The 22,192-nt window shown below is 42.0% G+C and overlaps 1 protein-coding gene across 9 annotated transcripts in view; it reads left to right on the top strand.

Annotated features, from left to right (window-relative positions):
• Positions 1 to 22,192, top strand: part of syk (spleen tyrosine kinase) — a 150,345-nt gene that overhangs the window by 99,007 nt on the left and 29,146 nt on the right. For all 9 annotated transcript variants that reach the window (XM_036133575.1, XM_036133574.1, XM_036133572.1 and 6 more), the window contains one exon: positions 13,132 to 13,291. In XM_036133575.1, coding sequence (XP_035989468.1) covers positions 13,132 to 13,291 — 160 coding nt within the window. The remainder of the gene's footprint in view (positions 1 to 13,131; positions 13,292 to 22,192) is intronic.

Genomic DNA, 22,192 nt, shown 5'->3' with positions numbered 1-22,192 from the left:
TCCACAGGCAGAGAGGAAGATAAGGCTGGTGTAGTTTGGCTTCATAGCAACAGCACCTTGCTGAGGGGGGCAGTTACTTTGTGCCTGTAAAAGTCTCAAATTTCTTTTTTTACAACTCTGATTTTTCCTCATGGCTTGATTGCACAACACTAAGTTTCAACAAGACACATTTCTTAATACCGACTAATACATTAACTTCTCTCCATCGATTATTAGTGTGTGTGTGTGTGCGTTTTAGTTTTTTTTGGTTTTTTTTGGTTTCCTGTTTCAACCAATCACAGCTCTTAGGAGACAGCATCACACCAAGCAATGGAGTCAACCACACTTCCGCACTAAGATAAAAAATTGAACAGTGGCTATTGCATTGAATTTTCTTATTGGTTTAAAGGAATACAGCCACATTATATGCTTAAAAAAAGACCAAAAAACATTTGATCATGATAAAATAAGGTTATATACACCAAGCCCTTGGTGGTCCTTTTTTGGATAAATATAGCCCCAGTGCTGGGCATAATTAGCAGATATAAACAGATGCAGTGTCACCTAGCAACACAGGTGTCACTAAGTGACACCCTCTGAACTGTCACATAATTATCATAATTCTGGTGTGCTTAATTAATAAATCAAATTTAAATCATGCCAGATCAAGCCTGTGTCATGATCGGGACAGATAGACCCAGTATTCAGCTGGACAAGAGGTACGTTTTTAAGAAGGTTTATTTCCAAAAACAGGTGTGAGCAGGAACCAAGAAAAACAAGCAGGCAAAAATGAAGGGCAGGACAAAAACAAGGCTAGTGGTAAATAAACAGTCCAAGGCAAAAAAGGCAGGTAGTCAGATCAGGCAGGAGAAACATATAACAGGGAACAGGGACTGCTGGCCAAAACTCACCCATGGGCATGGAAAAAAACAACAATGATGTGGCAGATTGCAGGGGGCAGAGGCAGGTATAAGTAGGGGAGTGAGCAAGTGAATGGAGTGAAACTAATTACTGGCATGGGTGGTGCTAATCAGGGAAGGGGAAGTGACTGGACGTAAACTGAAGCTGATAGGATGGTGACTGGAGAAGGGGCGTGAAAGGGTGGTGACTAAGAGGTGAAAGAATGCTGGCAGGTGAACTGAATTAAGACTGGTGACAGAAGTGATCGGAGCAGGCCAGAAAAACTGATAACATAAAACAAAATCAAACCACAATAAAACCCAAACTATTCCAAAACTGACACAGAACCTAAACTGAGGCTAAATAGAACACATGCTATAATAGAAACCAAACAAGAAAAAAACCCAAACAGAAACTGAACTTAAGGCAGGAGAGTGAACTAATTAATCAAATAATAAACATAAACCATCACAAAAACCAAATCATGACAGCCTGACCCTCTGAAATGCCTCGCAGTAAAGCGGCAACTCAGCGTGATCATAGACCAACCATTATTACTTAAATAAAATGACCTAACAGCAACTTCTATAGCCTCATATCAGAACATTTACTCACTTCAGTCACCTCTGCAGTCACATCTGTGCAAACGGCAGGTTTAGCGTCCGCTCCGGTGAACGTCAACGTTAATAATGTATTCCCAGCAACATTCCATTCTTATCCCTGTTGGAATCATATTTTTTTTGCGTTTTTTCCCCACTAGATCTAGGATTATTCTTTATTGATTCACCTGGAGATGCCAATAGCCGTTAGCCGGTTCCTTGTTTTAACCTTGCTGCGCATGCACAGTATGTACTAAAATAAAACTAAATTAAATAAAGCAAATAAACACAAAAGGCTTTATTCACTAACAAATTGAGCAAAAACAAAGCATAAAACACCAAAATTACAACTAATACGCCAGCAGGGTTTGATAATCTTTCATAAAAACTTTGTATGCAACCAGAGTGAGCTACTGACATATAAATTTAAAAAAGTAAAATAACGTCACTTTGCACCTTTAAACGGTACATGCTTTCATCACTGGTACATGCTTCTGTCACCTTGCATTTGGGTATAAAAGCACCTTACACACAACCCTGTCCTGTAGCGAGTCAGACTCCAAAGTGGGAATCATGACCCTTGAGAGCATTGAACTATAATTAGCATTTGTTACTGATTTTAACATTAGTCCATTTCAGCAATAATGCTGCTAACATCAGCACACAGTAGAGGACCCATCCTGTCTTCCACTGCCTTGGCAGCACGGTGTGGGCATAAAAGATTAATTGAAATAAGGCTTTGATTCAGACAGGAAAAACCTCTGCAGGAGTCTGGCAGAGTGACAGGGCTGAGGCTTGAAGCAGGTACACAAGGCAAGCTTGATCACCGACAGGCAGACCTATCTGATGGGCTTGGCAGTTGTCGTGGTCCAGAAAACAGTCCTGATGTTACCCAGAAAACAGAAGGCACTAGTCAAGTTAGCGTAAGTTGGTGGGATGATTTTATTTGTAAATTCACCTCACTTTATTCTGTTTCGCGCCCGACATTTTCCTGTTTGGCTCATAAAATTCAGGAGCTTCAGGAGCTTGATCTGCTCCTGGTAAGCTTGAGCTGCGGTGTCCGGTCAAACTTCCTTCTTGCGGAATTATCTGCAGCACCACACAGCCTTGGTGACCAGACCTGCAACCAGACGTGCCTGATGTGTGTGGACACATTCATTTTTAAGTATCAGGAGTCCTTGTGGCACCGCAACCGTATCTTCACCATACATGGCATAAGCCTGGTGTAATATGGTTGAGACACTGGACTCTTACAACAAAACGACTCAGGTAACGTATCAAAGATGACGAGCCTGAATCAAAACCACTTGGTATTTTTCTAAGCTGAGACACACCCCTCAAAGGGAATGGATTCTACACGTGATGTCTAAAGAGGGAATGTTTTGTAATGGAAACGTTATCTGTTTCCCAGTGTATGTTATTTTGTAGGTGTCTTGAGCTGACTAAGTAAATACACACCTTTAAATCCCAGGGAGAGCTGCTCCATTAACTTTTTTAACCTGTCTGGCCCGATCTTGGTACTAGCAGAGCCATGCCTATTTTATCACGCTTTAAAAGTAGTTCAGAAATGTTCACGTCTCTTTCTTTCCTAAATACCTCTAAGGAGGAAGCTTTAATATTTATAAAACAAGTCCCTATTTTTTCTTGCCCAAACTTGGAAAAATGGCTGGTCATCACCATGAAGGACGCTAGGCGGAACTCAAGTCCTTTCCAATTGTGTTTTATTTGTTGAAAGAGGTGTTTAGGTTTGTTGGAGGATTTAGGATTAGGATTTAGGTTGAAAACCTAAAAAAACAGAAATTGAATTAGTTCCAAACAAACATTTTACATCAAACATTTCCACTGTGGCTCAACCATAAGCACAATATAAACTGAACATTACCAGGCCACAAGCCATAATACCATATCTTCAAAATTTCCAACTCAACTTCTATCTTTTAATAAACAATATCTTCATAACTGTAACTTAATTTCCTCCAGATGTTTTAACCACAGGAAGGCCTACACAGCACCAATTCACTCCTCTTTTCTCCTACCTTTCTTCTTTTTTGACATGACAAACACTTTTGATTTTACAGCGTTAAACACAAAAACTACCATTTAACTGTCTATCAAACATTGCTGACTCTCTCTCTCTCTCAGAAAAATGCTTCACTGTGCAGACATGCTGAACTCCATCCCAACAAGGTCGGGATCATTAAGAATTAGACAGTCCTACCTTTTGAACTAGATACAGCATGTCTCTGCCTCATCTGGCTGGTGATATAATCCCACTGTGTAACAGAGCTTACAAAATTCTTACCTGCTTTCTCACAAGCTGTAGCTGTTACCAGTTCTGTTACCAGTTAACAATGGAACTTTCTGCAGTGCTGTTTTTTCACCTCTCTCAACCCTTATCACCATAGCAATGCAGGAGTGAACAGGGCCTTCTAGCAATGTCTTAAAAAGAAATGGGTCATGTTTCATGTTTTTTGCCTTTCTTTCTAAATGTATGCTGTGCACAATGGTACATGTTGATGAAAAAGGGTAAATCATATTTCCACATGCTTTTTCATGATCAGACGGAGTCCTACAATGGAAATCAGCATTTTTATTTAACCTGCTGCCCCTTTATAAGGGGAAAATCACATTTGGCACAGTTTTGGCATATTTGCCTAAATCAGACGTCCGCCTGTCACCCTGCCCACTAAAACCTTTGTGAAACAAAATGCTTCAGTTGATCCAGTCCAGATTTGCTGCAGTTTTAGTCAAGATGTGGATATACACAGTCTAAGGTTTCTCCTGTATTTTCAAAAGTTTTCATGTAGTTAAAATACTTAAGTGAAACTCAGACATTTAGATTATTTTTCTTTGTTTAATCACCTTTAAATCAGACAGTGACATTTGTAATAGTGGTTCCACTTGAAAAATAATCGTTAATGCCTTAATGTGACACAAATACTAAAATTTACATTTACATTTTATAACTTTGTAGCTGTATTTGGTTTATATCAGGTATGTAATTTCAGGCAGAGATTGCTTCTAAAACCCTCTGGAGTTAAATGGTTAAGAACTCCACACAGCCTATGTCTAATTAAACTAGCTTTAGCTTTTAACAAAAGATTACACAAATGAAACAAACTATAACAGCCAGGAACTTGGGAAGGCAAGTAAAAAACACTGTCCATTAACTCACTGTAGGCTTTCAATAATCTGGCAGCAGTGGAGTGAAGAAGCTCAGTATATAAAAGCTGAGGAACAGATGAACAGAGTAAGAGTGATTATGCTGCGGCAGCAGAGCTCGGGCACAGTGGGTAGTAGGCAGCGGAGCACAGGTGCAACTAGTGATCCAGTTTACTGAATGCAGACACAAACAGCCAGGCCAAAATATGACAGTTGTTTTCTAGAGTCATTGTTCAAAATTTCTATAAAAAGAAATCAGTATTGAAAAATTTTATTATTGGAATTACAGCAGCCTCCACACTTATTATGTCACCCATGAGAAAACTGTATAAAAACTAGGGCTGTGAAATTAAAGATTTTAATGGCGATTAATCGCTAACTTGAGAATAATGGCAAGTTAATCGCATATTTTATCTTTTTATTTCTGAAAGTGTAAAAGCCTATTTGAGCATTTTAATATGCAATTTTGCAATGACACTTATATATAAGTTTTATATACTTTTATATAAAATATTTTTATTTTTTCAAGCACTTCAGAATTGGAATGAAAACATCCTGGTGCCATAAAATGGTAATAATGGCTAAATTACTAATCATAGCAGCCTGATGTTTACACAATGTGTAAACAAATACACATTTTACATTTTGATAAAGTCACAAGTTTTATTGTTCATTTTTTCACTCTCATACACATCTAATCCTGAGCTTTCACACCAACAACAATAATTTCTTTGGATATTTTTACATGCTGTTCATATCCACATTCAAATAGTTTTTTAAAGCCTGGAAAAGGGTTTAACATTTCCAGGTCATTCCAGAGTCTTACACTTTGCTTCCAACTGGGACAGGAGCTTAATACCCTTGAAATATACTGGTGAAGATTCTCAGGCATTCTCATGGTCATTCCAAAAAAGTAAAAAAAACGACACAACTGAACTTTTTCTCGAAGTTTGAAGTTGTTTTGCTTCCTATCCAGAAAGCTTTCTCAATTCAAAATGTCTGGAGTAGTGTGGAGTTGCAAAATTTATAGTACTGCCCAACAAAGGCCTTGTAATGGCTTAGATGACATGCAAATTGAACCAAACAGGTTTAATGGGGGTAACCCACTTGTCCAGGAAAAGTGGGTTAAAAACCTGTCTAGCAGGTCGCTAATGAATCCAGAGATGGATGTACTGAGTAAAGACCTGAATTTTGCCATTTCCCCACAAGAAATACCCATTGTGGAACTGATCATTGCCACTGAATCTGCCATCAGGAACAACAATCTGGCTGAAACAGATGCAGAGCAACTCACGATGAAAATAACAGCTACCTAATCCAGCCCTAAACCACCTCCTTCTAATCTCACACCACAGGAAAGGAAAGCCATAACATCTCTAAGCCAAGACCAAAGCATCACCTTATTACCAACGGACAAAGGAAGATGCACCGTGGTCCTTAACACTTCGGACAACCAGGACACAACTCTCACTAGTGACACCACCACATATGAGTCCTTGAAAATAGATCCAACCAACACCTACAAAAAGAAAATCACGGACTACCTCCAACAACTAGAAAAAGACAAGGTAATGAACTGTTCATCTTATTATAGATTATATCCAGGGGAAGACATTCCATGCTTATATGGACTCCCAAAAATTCACAAGGAAGGAACACCACTTAGACCCATTGTCAGCAGCATTAACTCAGTAACATATAACATTGCTAAACAGCTTGCTAGTATTTTAGCCCCCCTGGTGGGAAACACACCACATTATATAGAAAACTCAAAAGACTTTGCAAACAAAGTCAAACATTTAAAGATGGCGCCATGGGGAAACTCTGGTGTCTTTTGATGTCACTTCACTTTTCACCTGCATACCTACATCAGAGGCAGTAGAAACGTCAGGAAACGTCTTTAACAAGACAGTGACCTAAACAACAGGACCAGATCTGTACCCTACTGGACCTTTGTCTTTCCACAACCTATTTCAAGTTCAGTGATCATTTTTACAGACAGAAGCATGGTTGTGCCATGGGATCTCCAGTGTCACCAATTGTAGCCAATCTTTACATGGAAGAAATGGAAAAGAGAGCTTTGGGAACCTTCAGAGGAACACCACCAAGCCACTGGTTCAGATATGTGGATGACACCTTTCGTCAAAATCCAGTTAAAATAAGTGGAAGCTTTCACAAGACACATCAACTCGGTGGACAACAACATCAAGTTTACCAGAGAGGATGCCAACGACAACAAGCTACCTTTTCTCGCTTGTTTGGTGAACATGGAAGGAGATGGAAACCTCAACATTGAAGTGTATAGGAAACCCACTCACACAGACCAATATCTTCTTTTTGACTCACACCACCCACTGGAGCACAAACTTTCTATCATCAGAACCGTACAACACCGGGCCCAGTATGTCCCTACTAAAACAGAAGGGAAGCACAAAGAACAGAAACACATTAAATATGCCCTCCAAACCTGTGGGTACCCTAACTGGGCTTTTGTCAAATCAGCAAGAAAATCCAAAAGACCCGCTGCAGAACATAATGGTGAGAAGAATAAATGCAAGACATAGTCATCCCATATGTTGCTGGAGTCTCTGAAAAACTCAAGAGGATTTTTACATACACAAAACCCCAGTATATTTCAAACCAAACAGGACCCTCAGACAGAGGCTGGTGCATCCCAAGGACAAAACCCCCAAACCTAAGATGAGCGGAGTGGTGTCTGCAGTTCAGTCAGTGAGGAATGTTCTGATCTTTATATTGGAGAAACCAAACAACCTCTCCACAGACGCATGGCTCAACACAGGAGAGCTACCTCCTCAGGACAAAACTCTGCTGTCCACCTACACCTTAAGGACAAAAGACACTCTTTTGAGGACCAAAATGTTCACATTTTGGACAAAGAAGACAGATGGTTTGAAAGGGGCATGAAGGAAGCCATCTACGTTAAGAGAGAAAAAACAACCTTAAACAGAGGAGGAGAACTTAGGTTCCAACTCTCATAGACTTACAACACAGCTATAGGGTCAATTCCTTCCAATTATCGCCACAATCCTCACCTCCATACGGGTGATCAAAACATCGCTCTGGTAAGCCAAGCCAATAACTACCCTAACGACTCCCCATTGCAGAGGCGTGGACCAGTTTCGTTTTTTTTTTGCAGGCCAACAATGACCTTAACGACTCCCCATTACTAAGGGGGTGGACCTGTTTTGGTTCAATTTGCATGTTATCTAAGCCATTACAAGGCCTTTGTTGGGCAGTACTATAAAGCTTGCAACTCCTCACTACTCCAGACATTTTGAATTGACAAAGTTTTCTGCATAGGAAGCGAAACATCTTCAAAGTTTGAAAAAAAAGTCCAGTTGTTTTGTTTCTTAACATTTTTGGAATACCCTTGAAAGAGAACTGTTCAGCACAGCTTGCATGTGCTGACACTGCAACTTAAGGGTACTTCATTGGGCAATGTGATTCAGCCTTAGTTTGTTAAATACAGAGACAACAAATTAATAACCATTAAAGTATGGTTTATGGGCTGGGTTTCTGCAATGTTATCAACGTGTAAAAACTCATCTTCAAAACTAATCTGCTCAAAATGGTGATCTGCATCGCATAATCTACTTTTAGCAGTTATCACCGGTTATTGCAGCCATAAACTGCAGAAAATACGGGTAGAGTTGCTCCCTCTCCCTTTACTCCTGTCGGCCCCTATGTCAGTCTAGAGGAGGATGGAATATTTCAGCTGGTTATTCTCAAGGTGTCTGTATTGCAGCAGTGCCACTTATTTTAGAGCCCAAATAAGAGACTCACTTTCAGAAACAAGCCCAAAAAGCCGGAACCTGCGACTCATGAAACTTACAGGCGACATTAGAAAAAAGAAGCCCAAAGCCTGAGCAACAGTGAGCAAGGGTCTGTTCTGCTACAATCTCTTCCGCACACTTAGCATTCTTGGAACTACGGAAAACTGCATGGGTAAAACAAACAAGGTCCGGAAAGCGCTGTGGGGAATAATTTACTAGAGAAATGTGTGTGTTTGGAGAAAAAAAATGTCTGCTGACAGCCCTAATAAAAACATGTATAAAAGCCTTAAAATACTTTTGAAATTAGTTAATTTCAACCCCACCTGAGAATAATTAGCATTTTTAGATAAACTTAGAAGTGACATGATTCCAACTTTGCTTACATTTTTTAGAGGATTTTAAAATCTTTGCTCTAAAATATGTAAAGTATACTAATAGGTGAGTTATTTCAATTAAATGAAATTTTATTTATATAGCGCCGATTCACAACACATCATCTCAAGGCATGTTAAAGGTCAAATTCAATCAATTCATTCGGATTGCTATCTAAGGAAACCCAGAAGTCAAGTCTTAAAAAGCAGCAATCACTCCACATGAAAGAGCGTAAAGCCACAGTGGACAGTTGTCTGCATTGTCGAAGGCTTTGCAGCAATCCTTCAGACTAAGCATGCATGAAGCAACAGTGCTCCCTTTAACAGGGAGGAAACCCTTCAGCAGAACCAAGCTCATTGTGAACGGTCATCTGCCTCGACCGACTGGGGGTTAGAGAACACGGAACAGAGAAACTAAAAGCACAGACGCACACATTGATCCAGGAATCCTTTCTATGTTATATAGCAGATGATCTGCCTCCTCTGGATGATGTCACAGGTAACAGAACGCAAGACTAGGTGTACCTACTATGAAAAACAATGACAGAGAATGAAAAGTTAAAAGTTGAAATAACAACAAACAATTGAAATTGGAGAACAGTAGGAGAACTCGGTAGAGTGAGAAAAATACACCCTGATGTCCTCCAGCAGCCTAAGCCTTCCTGTTTGCGGTTAGGGCGTATTGCGCCACTTCCTGTTTTCTGTTGCTGTGATTGTGATTCAGTGTTCCAGACTCTGCTTTTATCTTTAATACCTTTGCTGTGACATCTATCTGTTTCTAACACATAAGCACATTTAAAACATTCTCTGTTACTGCACTTAACGTTTGGGAACTCCTCGTGTTTCACGCGGTTTGCCTTTCTCGATGTGGTAAGAGTTTGTTAGCATAGCTTTAGCCTAGCCTAGCTTTAGTCTCAAATGGCTTCCTCCCATATCCTTCCATCAGCTTCTCCATTTCTGTCTAAATCTCCCCCTCTCTCCAGCTCTCTGTGTCTGACGTTTAGTTATTCGTCTGCATTCTTTAGTGGTAATGGTACTTGTAATAAATGTAGTGTTTTTGTAGCTTTGGAGGCGAGGGTGTCAGAATTGGAAACCCGGCTCCATGCTCTTGAAGAACCAGCAGACAGCCACCTCTTGGCTAGCGCGGATCCACAGAGATTAGCTTCACGTAGCGGTCCTCCAGCAGCACCTGAGCCCCCGGCTAACCAGGCCGGCTGGGTGACAATACGGAGGAAGCATAGCTCTAGATTCCAGCCCCAAGGTCACCACCAACCCGTCTGCGTTTCTAACAGATTTTCCTCACTCAGTGACACACCCGCTTGTAAGCCGACTCTGGTAATTGTCAGCTCCATAGTCAGAAGCGTGGCACTAAAGACACCAGGGACCATAATCAAATGCTTGCCAGGGGTTGGAACTGGCGGCATCAAATCCTACCTGAAACTACTGGCTAAGGATAAGTGTAAATACAGTAAGATTGTTATTCACGCTGGCGGTAATGACACCCGGTTACGCCAATTGGAGGTCACTAAAGTTAGTCTTGTTTTGTGTGAAAGTTTGCTAAAACAGGCAGTGGACATTTTCTCTGGTTCCCTGCCTGATCTGACCAGTGATGACATGTTTAGCCGTATGTCATCATTCAACCGCTGGCTATCTAGGTGGTGTCCTGAAAACGATGTGGGCTATATTGATAAGTGGTGAACTTTCTGGGGAAAACCTGGTCTGATTTGGGGAGATGGAATCCATCCCACTTTGGATGGTACAGCTCTTGTGTCTAGGATTCTGGAATCAAAGGGGATACATCCTTAAATAACTTGATTGGAATTGGGTCTAACGTTAAAGTTTTAGATGAAGCTACATTTTTAGATAACTCAGAAAGCTCTACTGTGTCTAAACAGTTCAAACGTCAATCAGGTTTCAAAGATTTCTCCAACGCTGCCTCACTTACTGAGGACAAGGTAATTATGATTGGGAGGATGCCAGTAATTTTATTTTTAATAGAATCTATTTTATCTATGAAGGATCCCATAAAGTATTTGCTGCTGAGAGCTAAGGTTTTGGATGGATCAACAGAGCTGTGACTCTGTGTAAGTTTGGCAACTGTACTAAAGAGAAACCTAGGATTATTTCTATTTTCCTCTATGAATGATGAAAAATATGTTGCTCTCACTCTGTGAAGGTCTTTTTATACAACAGTAGACTGTCTTTCCAGATTAGGTAGGATTCCTCTAGATGTGAAGAATGCAATTTTCTTTTCACTTTCCTAACATTGTGCTTGAAAGAACGTAACTCTAAATTAAATCAGGGATCCAGCTTTCTGTGAATAATCACCTTCTTTTTCAAGGGGCTATGTTGCCTAATGCAAAACGAAACGAGGAAGTGACACCATTTATGAACGGAGAAGAAACAACATTGCTTCCATCTACTGAGCTTTTCCGTGATATTGAAGAAATTAAAGGGGACATACTCTTTAAAGTTTGACACAGCAGTATCTGACAAAGATCTACTATAACAAAAGCATTTGGGGGTTGGGAACTCAGTTAAAATAAACTCAAAGATTATTAAAACTATTGAGATAGGACAGGGCTGTGAGGAAATATTATTAATTCTTTGCAATCAATGCCATATGTCAGCAAAAGGACCAAAGTATGATGGCAAGAGTGCGTTGGTTTATCCACATTTTGATCAAAACCAGTTGAATCTAGGATAGTACTAAAGGCTACATTATGGTTATCACATTAAGTGTCAACATAAATGTTAAAATCCCCCTCTATAATAACCTTGTTATTACAGTTTAACACTAAATCAGATAAGAAGTCTGAGAACTGATCTAAAAACTGAGAGTAAGGGCCTGGTGGACGATACAAAACAACAAACAGAAGAGGTTTTATTGCTTTGCAGTTTGGATGAGGGAAACTGAGGGTTAAATGTTCAAAAGAATTATAGTTATTAATTGGACTTGGGCTAATTCAGAAATCAGACTGAACAATGGTTGCTACTCCTCCTCCTTGTCCTGTATTCTGGGAGCGTGGAAATTTAAGTAATTACAGAGAGTTGACTCATTTATATTAACATAGTTCTCTTGTAGCCAGGTTTCTGAGACAAAATAAATAAATCTGATTATCAGAAATGGATTCCTTAACTAACAAAGTCTTTGGAGGGAGAGACCTTGTATTTAATAAACCACAGTTAAATGTTTTATTTTTTGGTTCAAGTTGAGTCATATTGATTTTTATGAGATTTTTATGATTTGCTCCTTTTAGATCAGTTTTAATCTCTTTAGTTTTGGCCATGGGTCTCAATGGGGTAATGGGTGGGTAGGGTTAGAGAAACTAGAAAGGTATGTTAAACTATGGGTCTTCTACCTGGTCTGGACCCTGGGTTGTCAGCCTTTCAGAGAACTAATAAATCCAGCCAGATTCCTTTCAAAGAAGAGCTGCACCATCCAAGGTGGGATGGATGCCGTCTCTCCAGATCAGACCAGACTTTCCACAGAAAGTTCGGCAGTTATCAATGTAGTCCACACGTTTTTTTCTGGACACCACCTAGACAACCAGCGGTTGAATGATGACATGCGGCTAAACATGTCATCACTGGTCAAATCAGGCAGGGGACCAGAGAAAATAATGGAGTCAAACATTGTTTAAATGTAATTTACCTCTGAGATAAAGAAAGTATTTTTGAATTTGAATTGAAGTTGAATTTAGCAAACTTACACATCAAAGCAACATTAACTTTAGTGAACTCCGACTGACGCAACCAGGTTTCATTACTGCCAGCGTGAATAACAAGCTTATCCTTAGCCAGCAGTTTCAGGCAGGATTTGATGTCACCGTTCTGACCCCTGGCAGGCATTTTACTATGGTCCCTGGTGTCTCTAAGGCCAAGTTTCTGACCATGGAGCTGCTAATTACCCACTGAGTTGGCTTCTCAATGGGTGTGTTGCTGAGTGGGGGAAATCTTTTAGGTTGGTGGTGACGTTGCGGCTGGAATCTATGGCTATGCTTCCTGCGTATAATCACCCGGCCGGCCTGGTTACCCTGCTGCATGGATACTGTTGCGGGACCGCTATGTGAAGCTAATCTCTGTGACTCTGCGCTAGCTAAGAGGCGGCTATCTGCTGGTTTTTCCACAGCATGGAGCCGGGCCTCCTATTCTGACACCCTCACCTCCAATGCTATAAAACACTGCCATTATCACTAAAGGAGGCAGAGGAATAACTAAACATTAAGTTAAAGCTTATCAAAATTGTAAATGTGACATGTTTTAATGAAGGTTAGAGAGTTGTTTATATTTTTTCAGAAATGTGTTTTTCATTTGAATTTTCAGAGGCAATGCCAATGGATACAGAGGTATACGAAAGTCCTTACGCAGATCCAGATGAACTGAGAAGCTCCACCGTGGATCGCAACCATTTATTGTTGGAGGATGGAGAATTGGGTTCAGGAAACTTTGGCACTGTCATGAAAGGAATCTACAAGATGAGAAAGTATGAAGCAGCATTTTGGTACAAACAACTTTACCCCTTCTGTTTAGTAATTCAGAAATCCACAATGACTTTAGATATCTTAAAGTCTTACATAGCCATGTTTATTAGCACTGTAATGAAAAACCATTCAGGAATTGTTTACAAACTCCACCCTTGTTTTAAAACAATGACATCACTTTTCTCTATTTTGTCACAGTCTTTAAGCAAATTTATGGAAAAAAGAAATAAACATACACATTGTGCAAATATAACCAAGGTTATATAGATAGGATAGGTACACAGTGTGTTTTTTCCTCAATTTTGAGATGTCTTTTCATCCGGTTTATACAATGTAGGAAAGCAAATCCTTTTCTGAGGACATTTAAAAAAGGTTAAATATGTTGCCAAACATATTTGACCTTGCCAAAGAAACTATTTCTTGCCAAAGAAACCATTTGAGCAGAACAAATATTGGAAAGAATTTCAGAAACTTTTGAAATGATTAGAGTATTTATTTTCCTAAATGATACTCTTCCAATGTAATTTTAACTTGACACTGAATTAATACTGCACCGCGACTTAGAAATATAGAAAATGTGAATAGTTATTACCAGCTTTTAGAAAAAGCTGGTAATACTAGCAAAGGTTTATTTTATGGCAGCATAAAAACCTAAAACAGTTTTTATGCTGCCATAAAATAAACCTTTGAGAAAGGTAAGGGGTAGTGTAATGAGAGCATTGTGCATATCAATCTTGTGAGACTTGCATGACCCTGCACAGTTAAACTTGCTAAGTAATCACACGCATGATGGCCTGGCAGTTTGCTTTATACCTATATAAAGTGGATTGCAAAATTAATAATTGAACCAAAATTTAACATTTTGTTACACAAACACCACTAATTTCAATGTATTTTGGAGAAAAAGATATATCAAGATAAATGTATTTGTGTACTGCCTGCTTTTATATTCAGCCTTCCTGTCATGGTTTTAAGGTGTTTGGCCCACATGCAGTGTTCACTGGATAACACAGACTTGATCTGGGAAACATGAAACGTTGGATGGACACGGGAATGTGGTGGCAGGCGAAGACAGACAGATGACGGGCTGATGATCCTTTCAAACTCATACGGGCCAGTAAATCGGGGAGCTAGTTTCTTGGCGGATTGGTTAGAGAGGACGTCTCTGGAAGATAACCAAACTCTTTGACTGGGGCGATATTGGGGGGCAGGAACTCGGTGTATATTTGCAAACCTTCTGTTCCGCTCTGCGGTGCGGTGAAGAGAGGTGATGGTTGACTTACAGGTTTCCTGGCAACGGAGGATGTACTAATTGACAGAGTTTACTGGTATATGAAGTTCATCGGATGGCAGGAGGGATAGTTGATAGCCTTGGGCTATCTCAAAAGGCGAGAGTCCGGTGGCTGAGGAAACGTGTGAGTTTAAAGCATACTCAACCCAAGGCAGAAACTTTTTCTAGTCAGAGGGGGACGAAGAAGTGATACATCGGAGGGTGGTTTCAAGTTGTTGGTTCATGCGTTCTGTTTGGCCGTTAGTTTATGGATGATAACCGGAGGTGAGTGTGTAGCGAGCACTGAGAGCAGAACAGAAGTGTCTCCACACCTGGGAGACAAACTGAGGGCCCCGGTGAGAAAGCATGTCAGCGGGGATTCCGCGAAGTCTGAAGACATGTCTAATGAGAAGTTGAGCAGTTTGTAGGACGTTGGGCAGCTTACGGATGGGTATGAGATGGCAGGACTTAGAAAATTGGTCGACCATAGTCAATATGGTTGTCATGCCTTGTGATGAAGGCAGACCAGTGATGAAATCCAGAGTGACGTGAGACCAAGGGCATTTAGGAATGAGAAGCGGATTGAGGAGTCCACAGGGGGGTTGATTAGACGGTTTATTCTTGGCACAGACTGGGTAGGCATGAACGTACTCTCGGACGTCATTACTCCATGACGGCCACCAAAATCGATGAGAAACTTGGGACTGGGTTCTATAAATTCCAGGGCGAACAGAAAACTTAGAGTCATAAAACCAGCGCAAAACATCGGGACGAACGGATCGGGGAACAAACGTGAATCCAGGTGGCCTGGTGCCTGGGTCTGGGTCCAACCGTAAGGCCTGATTAATCCGATCTTCGAGATCCCACCAGCGGGCTCCAAAGGTGCATGTGGGAGGAAGGATGGGTTCAGGTTCCTTGTCCTGTTCCTGGGGAGCATAAAGTCTGGACAGGGCATCAGGCTTGACATTTCTGGAACCAGGGCGTGATGGACAGGTTGAACCGAGAGAAAAAAGAGACCAGCGGGCTTGTCGGAGATTTAGGCGTCGGGCGGACTGCAGGTAGGCGAGGTTCTGCCAGTGTCGCCACTCCTCTAAGGCTAACTTAATGGCCAATAACTCTCGGTCACCTACAGTGTAATTTTGTTCGGCTGGAGACAACCGACGGGAAAAAAAGGCACAGGGGTGCAGTTTCTGATCAGAACTGGCTTGTTGGGACAAAACAGCCCCGACTCCTGTGTCGGAGGCATCGATCTCTAAGGTGTATCAAAATAGGAGCTTGTGAAAATCTATTCTTTAGCTCCTTAAAAGATGCCTCAGCCTCTGAGCTCCAAATAAACAGAGTCTTGGGGGATGCCAGAGCATGAAGAGGGGACGTAATCTGGCTGTAATTTCTGATGAATCGTCTGTAGAAGTTGGCGAAACCTAAGAAGCGTTGCAGCTGCTTCCTAGAGTCAGGCGTCGGCCACTCAACTACAGCCTTGATCTTATTAGGATCAGACTTTACTTGTCCTCCTTCTAAGATTAAACCGAGAAATGAGACAGATGGTTTGTGAAACTCACACTTCCCAGCCTTGACAAACAGGTGGTTCTCAAGCAGGTGTTGTAAAACTAGACAAACATGTTGCTGGTGCTGGATGGGATCACGGGAATAGATTAAAATGTCATCTAAATAGACAAAAACGAAGACGTTCAAATAGTCCCGTAGCACATCGTTAACAAGGACCTGAAAGACTGAAGGGGCATTACAAAGGCCGAAAGGCATAACCAGATACTCAAAGTGACCAAGGGGAGTTCTGAAGGCCGTCTTCCACTCATCCCCCTGGCGGATTCGGACCAAGTAGTAAGCATTACGCAGGTCAAGTTTAGTGAAAATGACCTGGACTGGTTCTAAAGCAGAGGACAACAGAGGAAGTGGGTATTTGTTCTTAACGGTGATCTGATTTAACCCTCTGTAGTCACTACACGGACGGAGGGATCCATAAATACAGTCTAGAATTCACTTATGAATTAATCAAAGGAACAGCTGAACGATCTGCAGTCTGGGAAGTGAGCCTCGGCCTATCTCAGGGCTCTACCAGTGAATAAACGTAAAACAAAAGAGATCTTAGCATGATCTGCGACAAAGGTAGCCTCGTGAGACCATCCTGAACTTGCGAGCTTTCAAGGTTCCACTCGCAGATCAGTCTGGCTACTTTCCGTTAAAGAAAATTTGGAGCCGTTCACCAAACGAACGTCCAATCAGCGTTGGCTTTGAGGCGGGTTGAGGTGTGACGCAACGAGAAGCGCGACAGTTCAGTCTAAAGAACGTGGCGGCTTCAGCCGATGAAACTAGCGTTAGCGTGGCTATCGAGCAAGTTTTATCAGAATTACAGAGTATTTCTTTGCTGAGCTAACGAGCCTTTACCTGCAGCAGCAAGAGTAGCTTGGCTTGTGGTTGTGTTTTCGTCATCGCTCGTAACAGAGCGACGACGAAACATGTTGACGAGTACGTCATGTGCTTCGTTGATCTGATTGGTTTATTTGGCCCGTCTATCACCAACATAGGCCAATCAGCTAACCAGTATTTTCGCCCCTTCCCAAAATTACTTCAACGGAAGGTTTCCAGATGGATATGCGGAGCTAATCCATCTGGCGGAGTCAGGTAACGACAAAGGTGCAGGGCGAACGATTAAAATTTAGGGCACACTGAAAGAGGAATCCTCCGCAATCACCACTTTCTACGGAGAATTTTTCTGGGTTCGGAGACGAACCCTCGGTGACAGGGGTAGACTGGTCAGAGGATTCAGCTGATGGGTCACTGGGAGGCGGAGCGCTAGGAGTCACGGAAACCGGCGGACAAGACGTGGCTGATAAGGCAGCAGTCAGCTGGTTTAGCTGAGCTGTCACATACTGCAACTGTTCATGCGCCGAGTTTACCGTGACGCCGAGAGCCTGTAACTGTTCCTGCTGGGCAGCAAGCTGCCGACCGAAAATGTCTGCTGGGTCAGTTTGGCCAGATTGTTCTTCTGTCATGGTTTTAAGGTGTTTGGCCCACATGCAGACACAGTCGGATACAGAAACAGTTCTTAAGATATTTATTAAAGGCTCTATTCGGACTTTGCACGCAACGTAAGCAACAGGCAAGGGCAGAAGGAATGCACACAGCGTGAACGGCAAGCGAGGTCGGAACATCAGGTCGGAGACTTCTGCGGGGAAAAAAGGAAACAAGATTTAATTTTAGTCAAACCAGGGGAAGGTCTCCAGATGCTGCTATGCTTACTGCTTAGTAGAGAGGACCTAGCCGAGGAGGATGAGTGGGAAAGGAGTTCTGTGACCGGAAGCTCTCTGATGGTAGGAGGCGGCTAAGTGACGGGAGGGCTGGCAGATGTTACACTGGCGGGGAGCTTGAGCAGCACCACAGCCGCAGTAGACAGAAGGGGCAGCTGGAAGAACCAGGGTGAATCCAGGAAGGGGGTCCTCGTGCCCAGCTTGGTATCACCAAGGGAGTTTGAGGGGGAAATCGCCAGAGCAAAATCTGAACCGGCACAGAATCAGGAGACTGGTCTTCGAGGCACAGAGTCACACGGGTGAATAAATCCAAAAACACGACAAACTGGAGAAGACAGGAGACAAAAGTTAGATCCAAAAACAGGGATTTCAAAACTCACAGGTACAAAGCTCAGGAGACAGGACTATGGCCTAGGCATACCACACTCCTTTTAAACCAGAGCAGAGCAGCCCTGATGAGCCGCAGGTGTGGGCCACACCCACCCGTCAAATGCAGCCACCTGAGTTAGTAGAGCACGAAAAACCAGAACCCTGACACTTCCTAATCTGCCTTCCTAAAGGCCTCAGAGGTTTATTAGAAAACATTGTTGAATGAACAGCACCATGAAGATCAAGGAACACAGTAGACAGCTCAGGAAATATGATGTGTAGAGGTTAAAAGCAGCTTAGAATTAGTATAACAGAACTGCAAACCTACCAAAACATGGCTGTTTTGTAGTTAGGTAATTTTAATATTTTATGCATGAACAGACTGGCAAATTTCTTGTAATGGTCAATGCTGGTGAACCTGATATTCAGCCGGAAACAGAGTTAGTTTCTTTTTTTAAAAGTTTTATTGTGAGGGATGAGTAGTGGCGGGTTAGGCTAGCAAGAAGAACCAGACTTGACAGATGAGTTTTGGGTGATGGTGCAGGCAGGCAGGGATGAGCAGGGGACAAAGCAGTAGTGACAAAGCAGAACAGGCAATGTGGACCGGGGAACCATCAGAACGGGCAGAGGAAGCTGGTGGGACTCATGGGGACACAGGCAACTTTTATCTGAAGAGTCCAGCTGACTGAGCACACAGGAACTGGTAGAGGAAGGGCCCATCGAGATGAGATCAGATCAGACAGGAAGAGAAAAGACGGTCTGGCAGGGACGGGTTGGCTAATGCAGGTATATGTAGGCCGGTGAACAGGTGACCACAGTTGAATGTAATTACTGGCAGCAGGTGGCGTTAATGTGTGGCTAATTGACTGATGGCGAAGCTGATTGGATAGTGGCTGATGGGTGACAGGCTGATAGGAAAAGTCCAGAAACGTCCAAAGCAAAACAAACAAAAACCTAAATAATGACATTTCCATCAATCCATGTATTAGTGACAGCGGTAAAATATGGGTTGCTGCTGGTCCCCACCTGTCTTTCCGAGTAGAAGGTTTTGTCAATCAAATGTTGCTCTTATGTCACAGGAGACAAATTTGAGATCTCATTCCATGCTGACTTTTGTGTCAGTTTAACCTCAAATGTTTCTCCTAAAATTCACTTGAGAAATAGAAAACATTTGCAGGAGCCATATTAGAGACTTCAGGGTGATATTGTGATCTACATTTAATGTTCTTTGTTGCTCATTTTGTTCTAATTTTTTTAATTTAAGCTAATTTATGTCTCAACTTAATGTTTTTGGAGGTCATTTTCTATGTAGTTGTAATGCCAGAAGAAGATCCTGGAAATTCAATCAAGTACAGAACATGTTTTCAAATATTTATTGAAAAAATTTGCTAGTAGGAAACAGGGATCTGCCGGGAGCACTCACAGGAAACAACTGCAAGGGAGAGAGAAAGGTTAGTGGTTTAGATCTAATTAATAAGTGACGGAAACACAAAATTAAAGCCACTAAAGCCCCAGTTCCACTGGCTAGGTTTTGCCACACAATACTCGTCTCCACCTGCTTGAGAGTGTTTCAGGCAGGGCCTGAAACACCCAGGGGCCCCTACGCACTGAGGCCCACAGGTCCCCCTCCTACCCTAACATCCACACCCCGTAAAGGAAGCGATAAAGTTATCAACAACAAACTGCCGGCACACCTGAACCTTTGTCAGACACACACGCACGCACGCACACACAAAGTTGACCTAGTGGTTAGAGCAGCGCGCTTGCACTCAAAGAAGGATGCAAGTACCCGGTTCGAGCACATGACAGCTCACTGCTCCCCAAAGGGGATGGGATAAAAGCAGAGAACACATTTCGTTGTAATGTATGTTTCAATGACAATAAAGATGATATTACTATATTATCACTATTATTACACACACACACACACACACACACACACACACACACACACACACAAAGTAAGGACCTAATTTTCAACCCTTTCTTTGGTCCAAACCTAACCTAAACCTAAATGACACGTTAGACCAAAACGTAACCCATTGCCCAAAAAAAGTGAGGGCCAAATAAAAGGTCCTAAGATGGAGCCCTGAGGTACCCCACAATTCAAAACGGCATCAGAGAAGGAAAACTGACCCAACAAGATGGAAATGGTTCTGCCATACAGGCATGAACTGTGCCCTTAAACCCTAGAGGTTGGTCCAGGCATGATAAAAAACATCCTGGTCCACCGCGTCAAAAGCAGAATTTAAATCAAGATTAAAACATCATAATATCCAAAGTCTGCAGTTAAAAACAGATAATTAAAAACTCTTAAGAAGTGCTTAGAAATGCTTTTGCCATCTATCTGTCTCTAAAAGTATGGTGAGGACCCTGCAGGTCCAGATGGTGTCAGCCCTCTGGACCTGAAGGCCTGTGCAGAACAGTTCTGTTGGATTTTGCAGTAACTCTTCAATTTCAACTCTCACAGGAAAAGATTCCAGTGTTGTGGAAGAAATCCTGCTTTGTTTTGATACCAAGATCAGTCATCAGTGACTGAAGAATTGTTGCATGGACACCCCATATCATGAATGTCCTAGAGCAGCGGTTCCCAAACTTTTTTTTTTTAGCAGCGTACCCCCTTAAACCAGGTTGATGCACCCCAATCCCCCACACCTTCAAAAATAAATAAATAAATAAGTAAAAAAACAAAACAAAAAAACCCCAATGCAACAAGCTTTTTTGTAGCCACATTAAACATGGCATGTTTAATGTGGCATGTTTATATGAATAGAACAGACAATTTAAAAATAAAAGTTGCAGTTGCAGTTACAATAACACAACCATCATAAAATAGATTATGGAAATAGAATTAGAACAGAATTTCAATTAAACTGCAATAAAGTTACACACAACATCCACAACAGGATCCTGGGGATTTTCAGATTCATCAGTGGCACAGGCTGGAGTGAGAGAAAGAAAGAAAGAGACACTCAGATCAGTCAAACCTCCACAGACAACCTGAAATATCTCTGCAGCAGATTCATGGACTAGACTCTGATAATCTACCTGTGTGTGTGTGTTCTCACTTTGTTTATTTTATTTACCAGCTTCTAAATCTGAGTTTGACTCACAATTTACAGCACAAAATAGAAACGCAAATAAGTTTAATTTGATTTGTGTCCGATGACGAGAGGGATAACACTTTATTAGAGAGCCATAGAGTAAAAATAAGAGAGCGGCCTCGATAAAGCTGTTAATAATAAGACAAAAAAAAGTTATTGGTCACCACACAATTTAAGTGTCCGACCTGAGACCACGACTGGACCTGCAGCCTTGTTGATGGTGACCTTTTTTAGGGAAGAGGTTACTTGGTGCAGCTTCAGGATGAGAAGCTATGTCTCTGGCTGGGGAAGATGTTCAGGCTCCCTGCTGCTTGGAGAGTCAAAGAGTGCAAAGAAGCTGTTTAAGGTGTCAGGGAGAGCCAGATCATTGCTGAGCCACTGGTCGCTGCGCTTGTAGTCCGTAATGTTACTGATGCCTCTCCACATGTCGCGTGGATGCCGTCTTCAGCCCCCTCGCTTCATCGGGGATATTGCCATCTAATCACGATTCTGTGAAAATCGCTACACAGCTGTCCATCTTATGTGCGGCAATTCATAACCGGATCTCGTCTGTTTGTTAGCGAGGGATCTTACGTTGGCCAGAATAAGGCTTGGAAATGGTGGTCTGTATGGGTTAGCTTTCAGCCAAGTCAGCAGGCCTGCCCGACTGCCTCGCCGTCTCCTTCTTCACTCAGCCTCCAGAGCGGATAGAGTGGAGCCTCTATTGTCAGATTGGTATGAATAAAGTGCTGTTTCGATGGTCGGTACAATCTGTGCACTCGGGTTGGATTGCAGTTCCAACAGCTCGTCTTTTTTGTATTGTATTAGAGCTTGGAGTGTTGACAATACGAACAAAAACACAAAAACAAACAAAATAAGCGCAGTGGCTGCTGCAGACTCCTGCGCCACCATCTT

Source organism: Fundulus heteroclitus, unplaced genomic scaffold (assembly GCF_011125445.2).
Source record: "Fundulus heteroclitus isolate FHET01 unplaced genomic scaffold, MU-UCD_Fhet_4.1 scaffold_64, whole genome shotgun sequence".
NCBI classification, from domain to species: domain Eukaryota; kingdom Metazoa; phylum Chordata; class Actinopteri; order Cyprinodontiformes; family Fundulidae; genus Fundulus; species Fundulus heteroclitus.
Note: the sequence above shows the minus strand (reverse complement) of the source record. Positions and strands in the feature narration are given on the sequence as shown.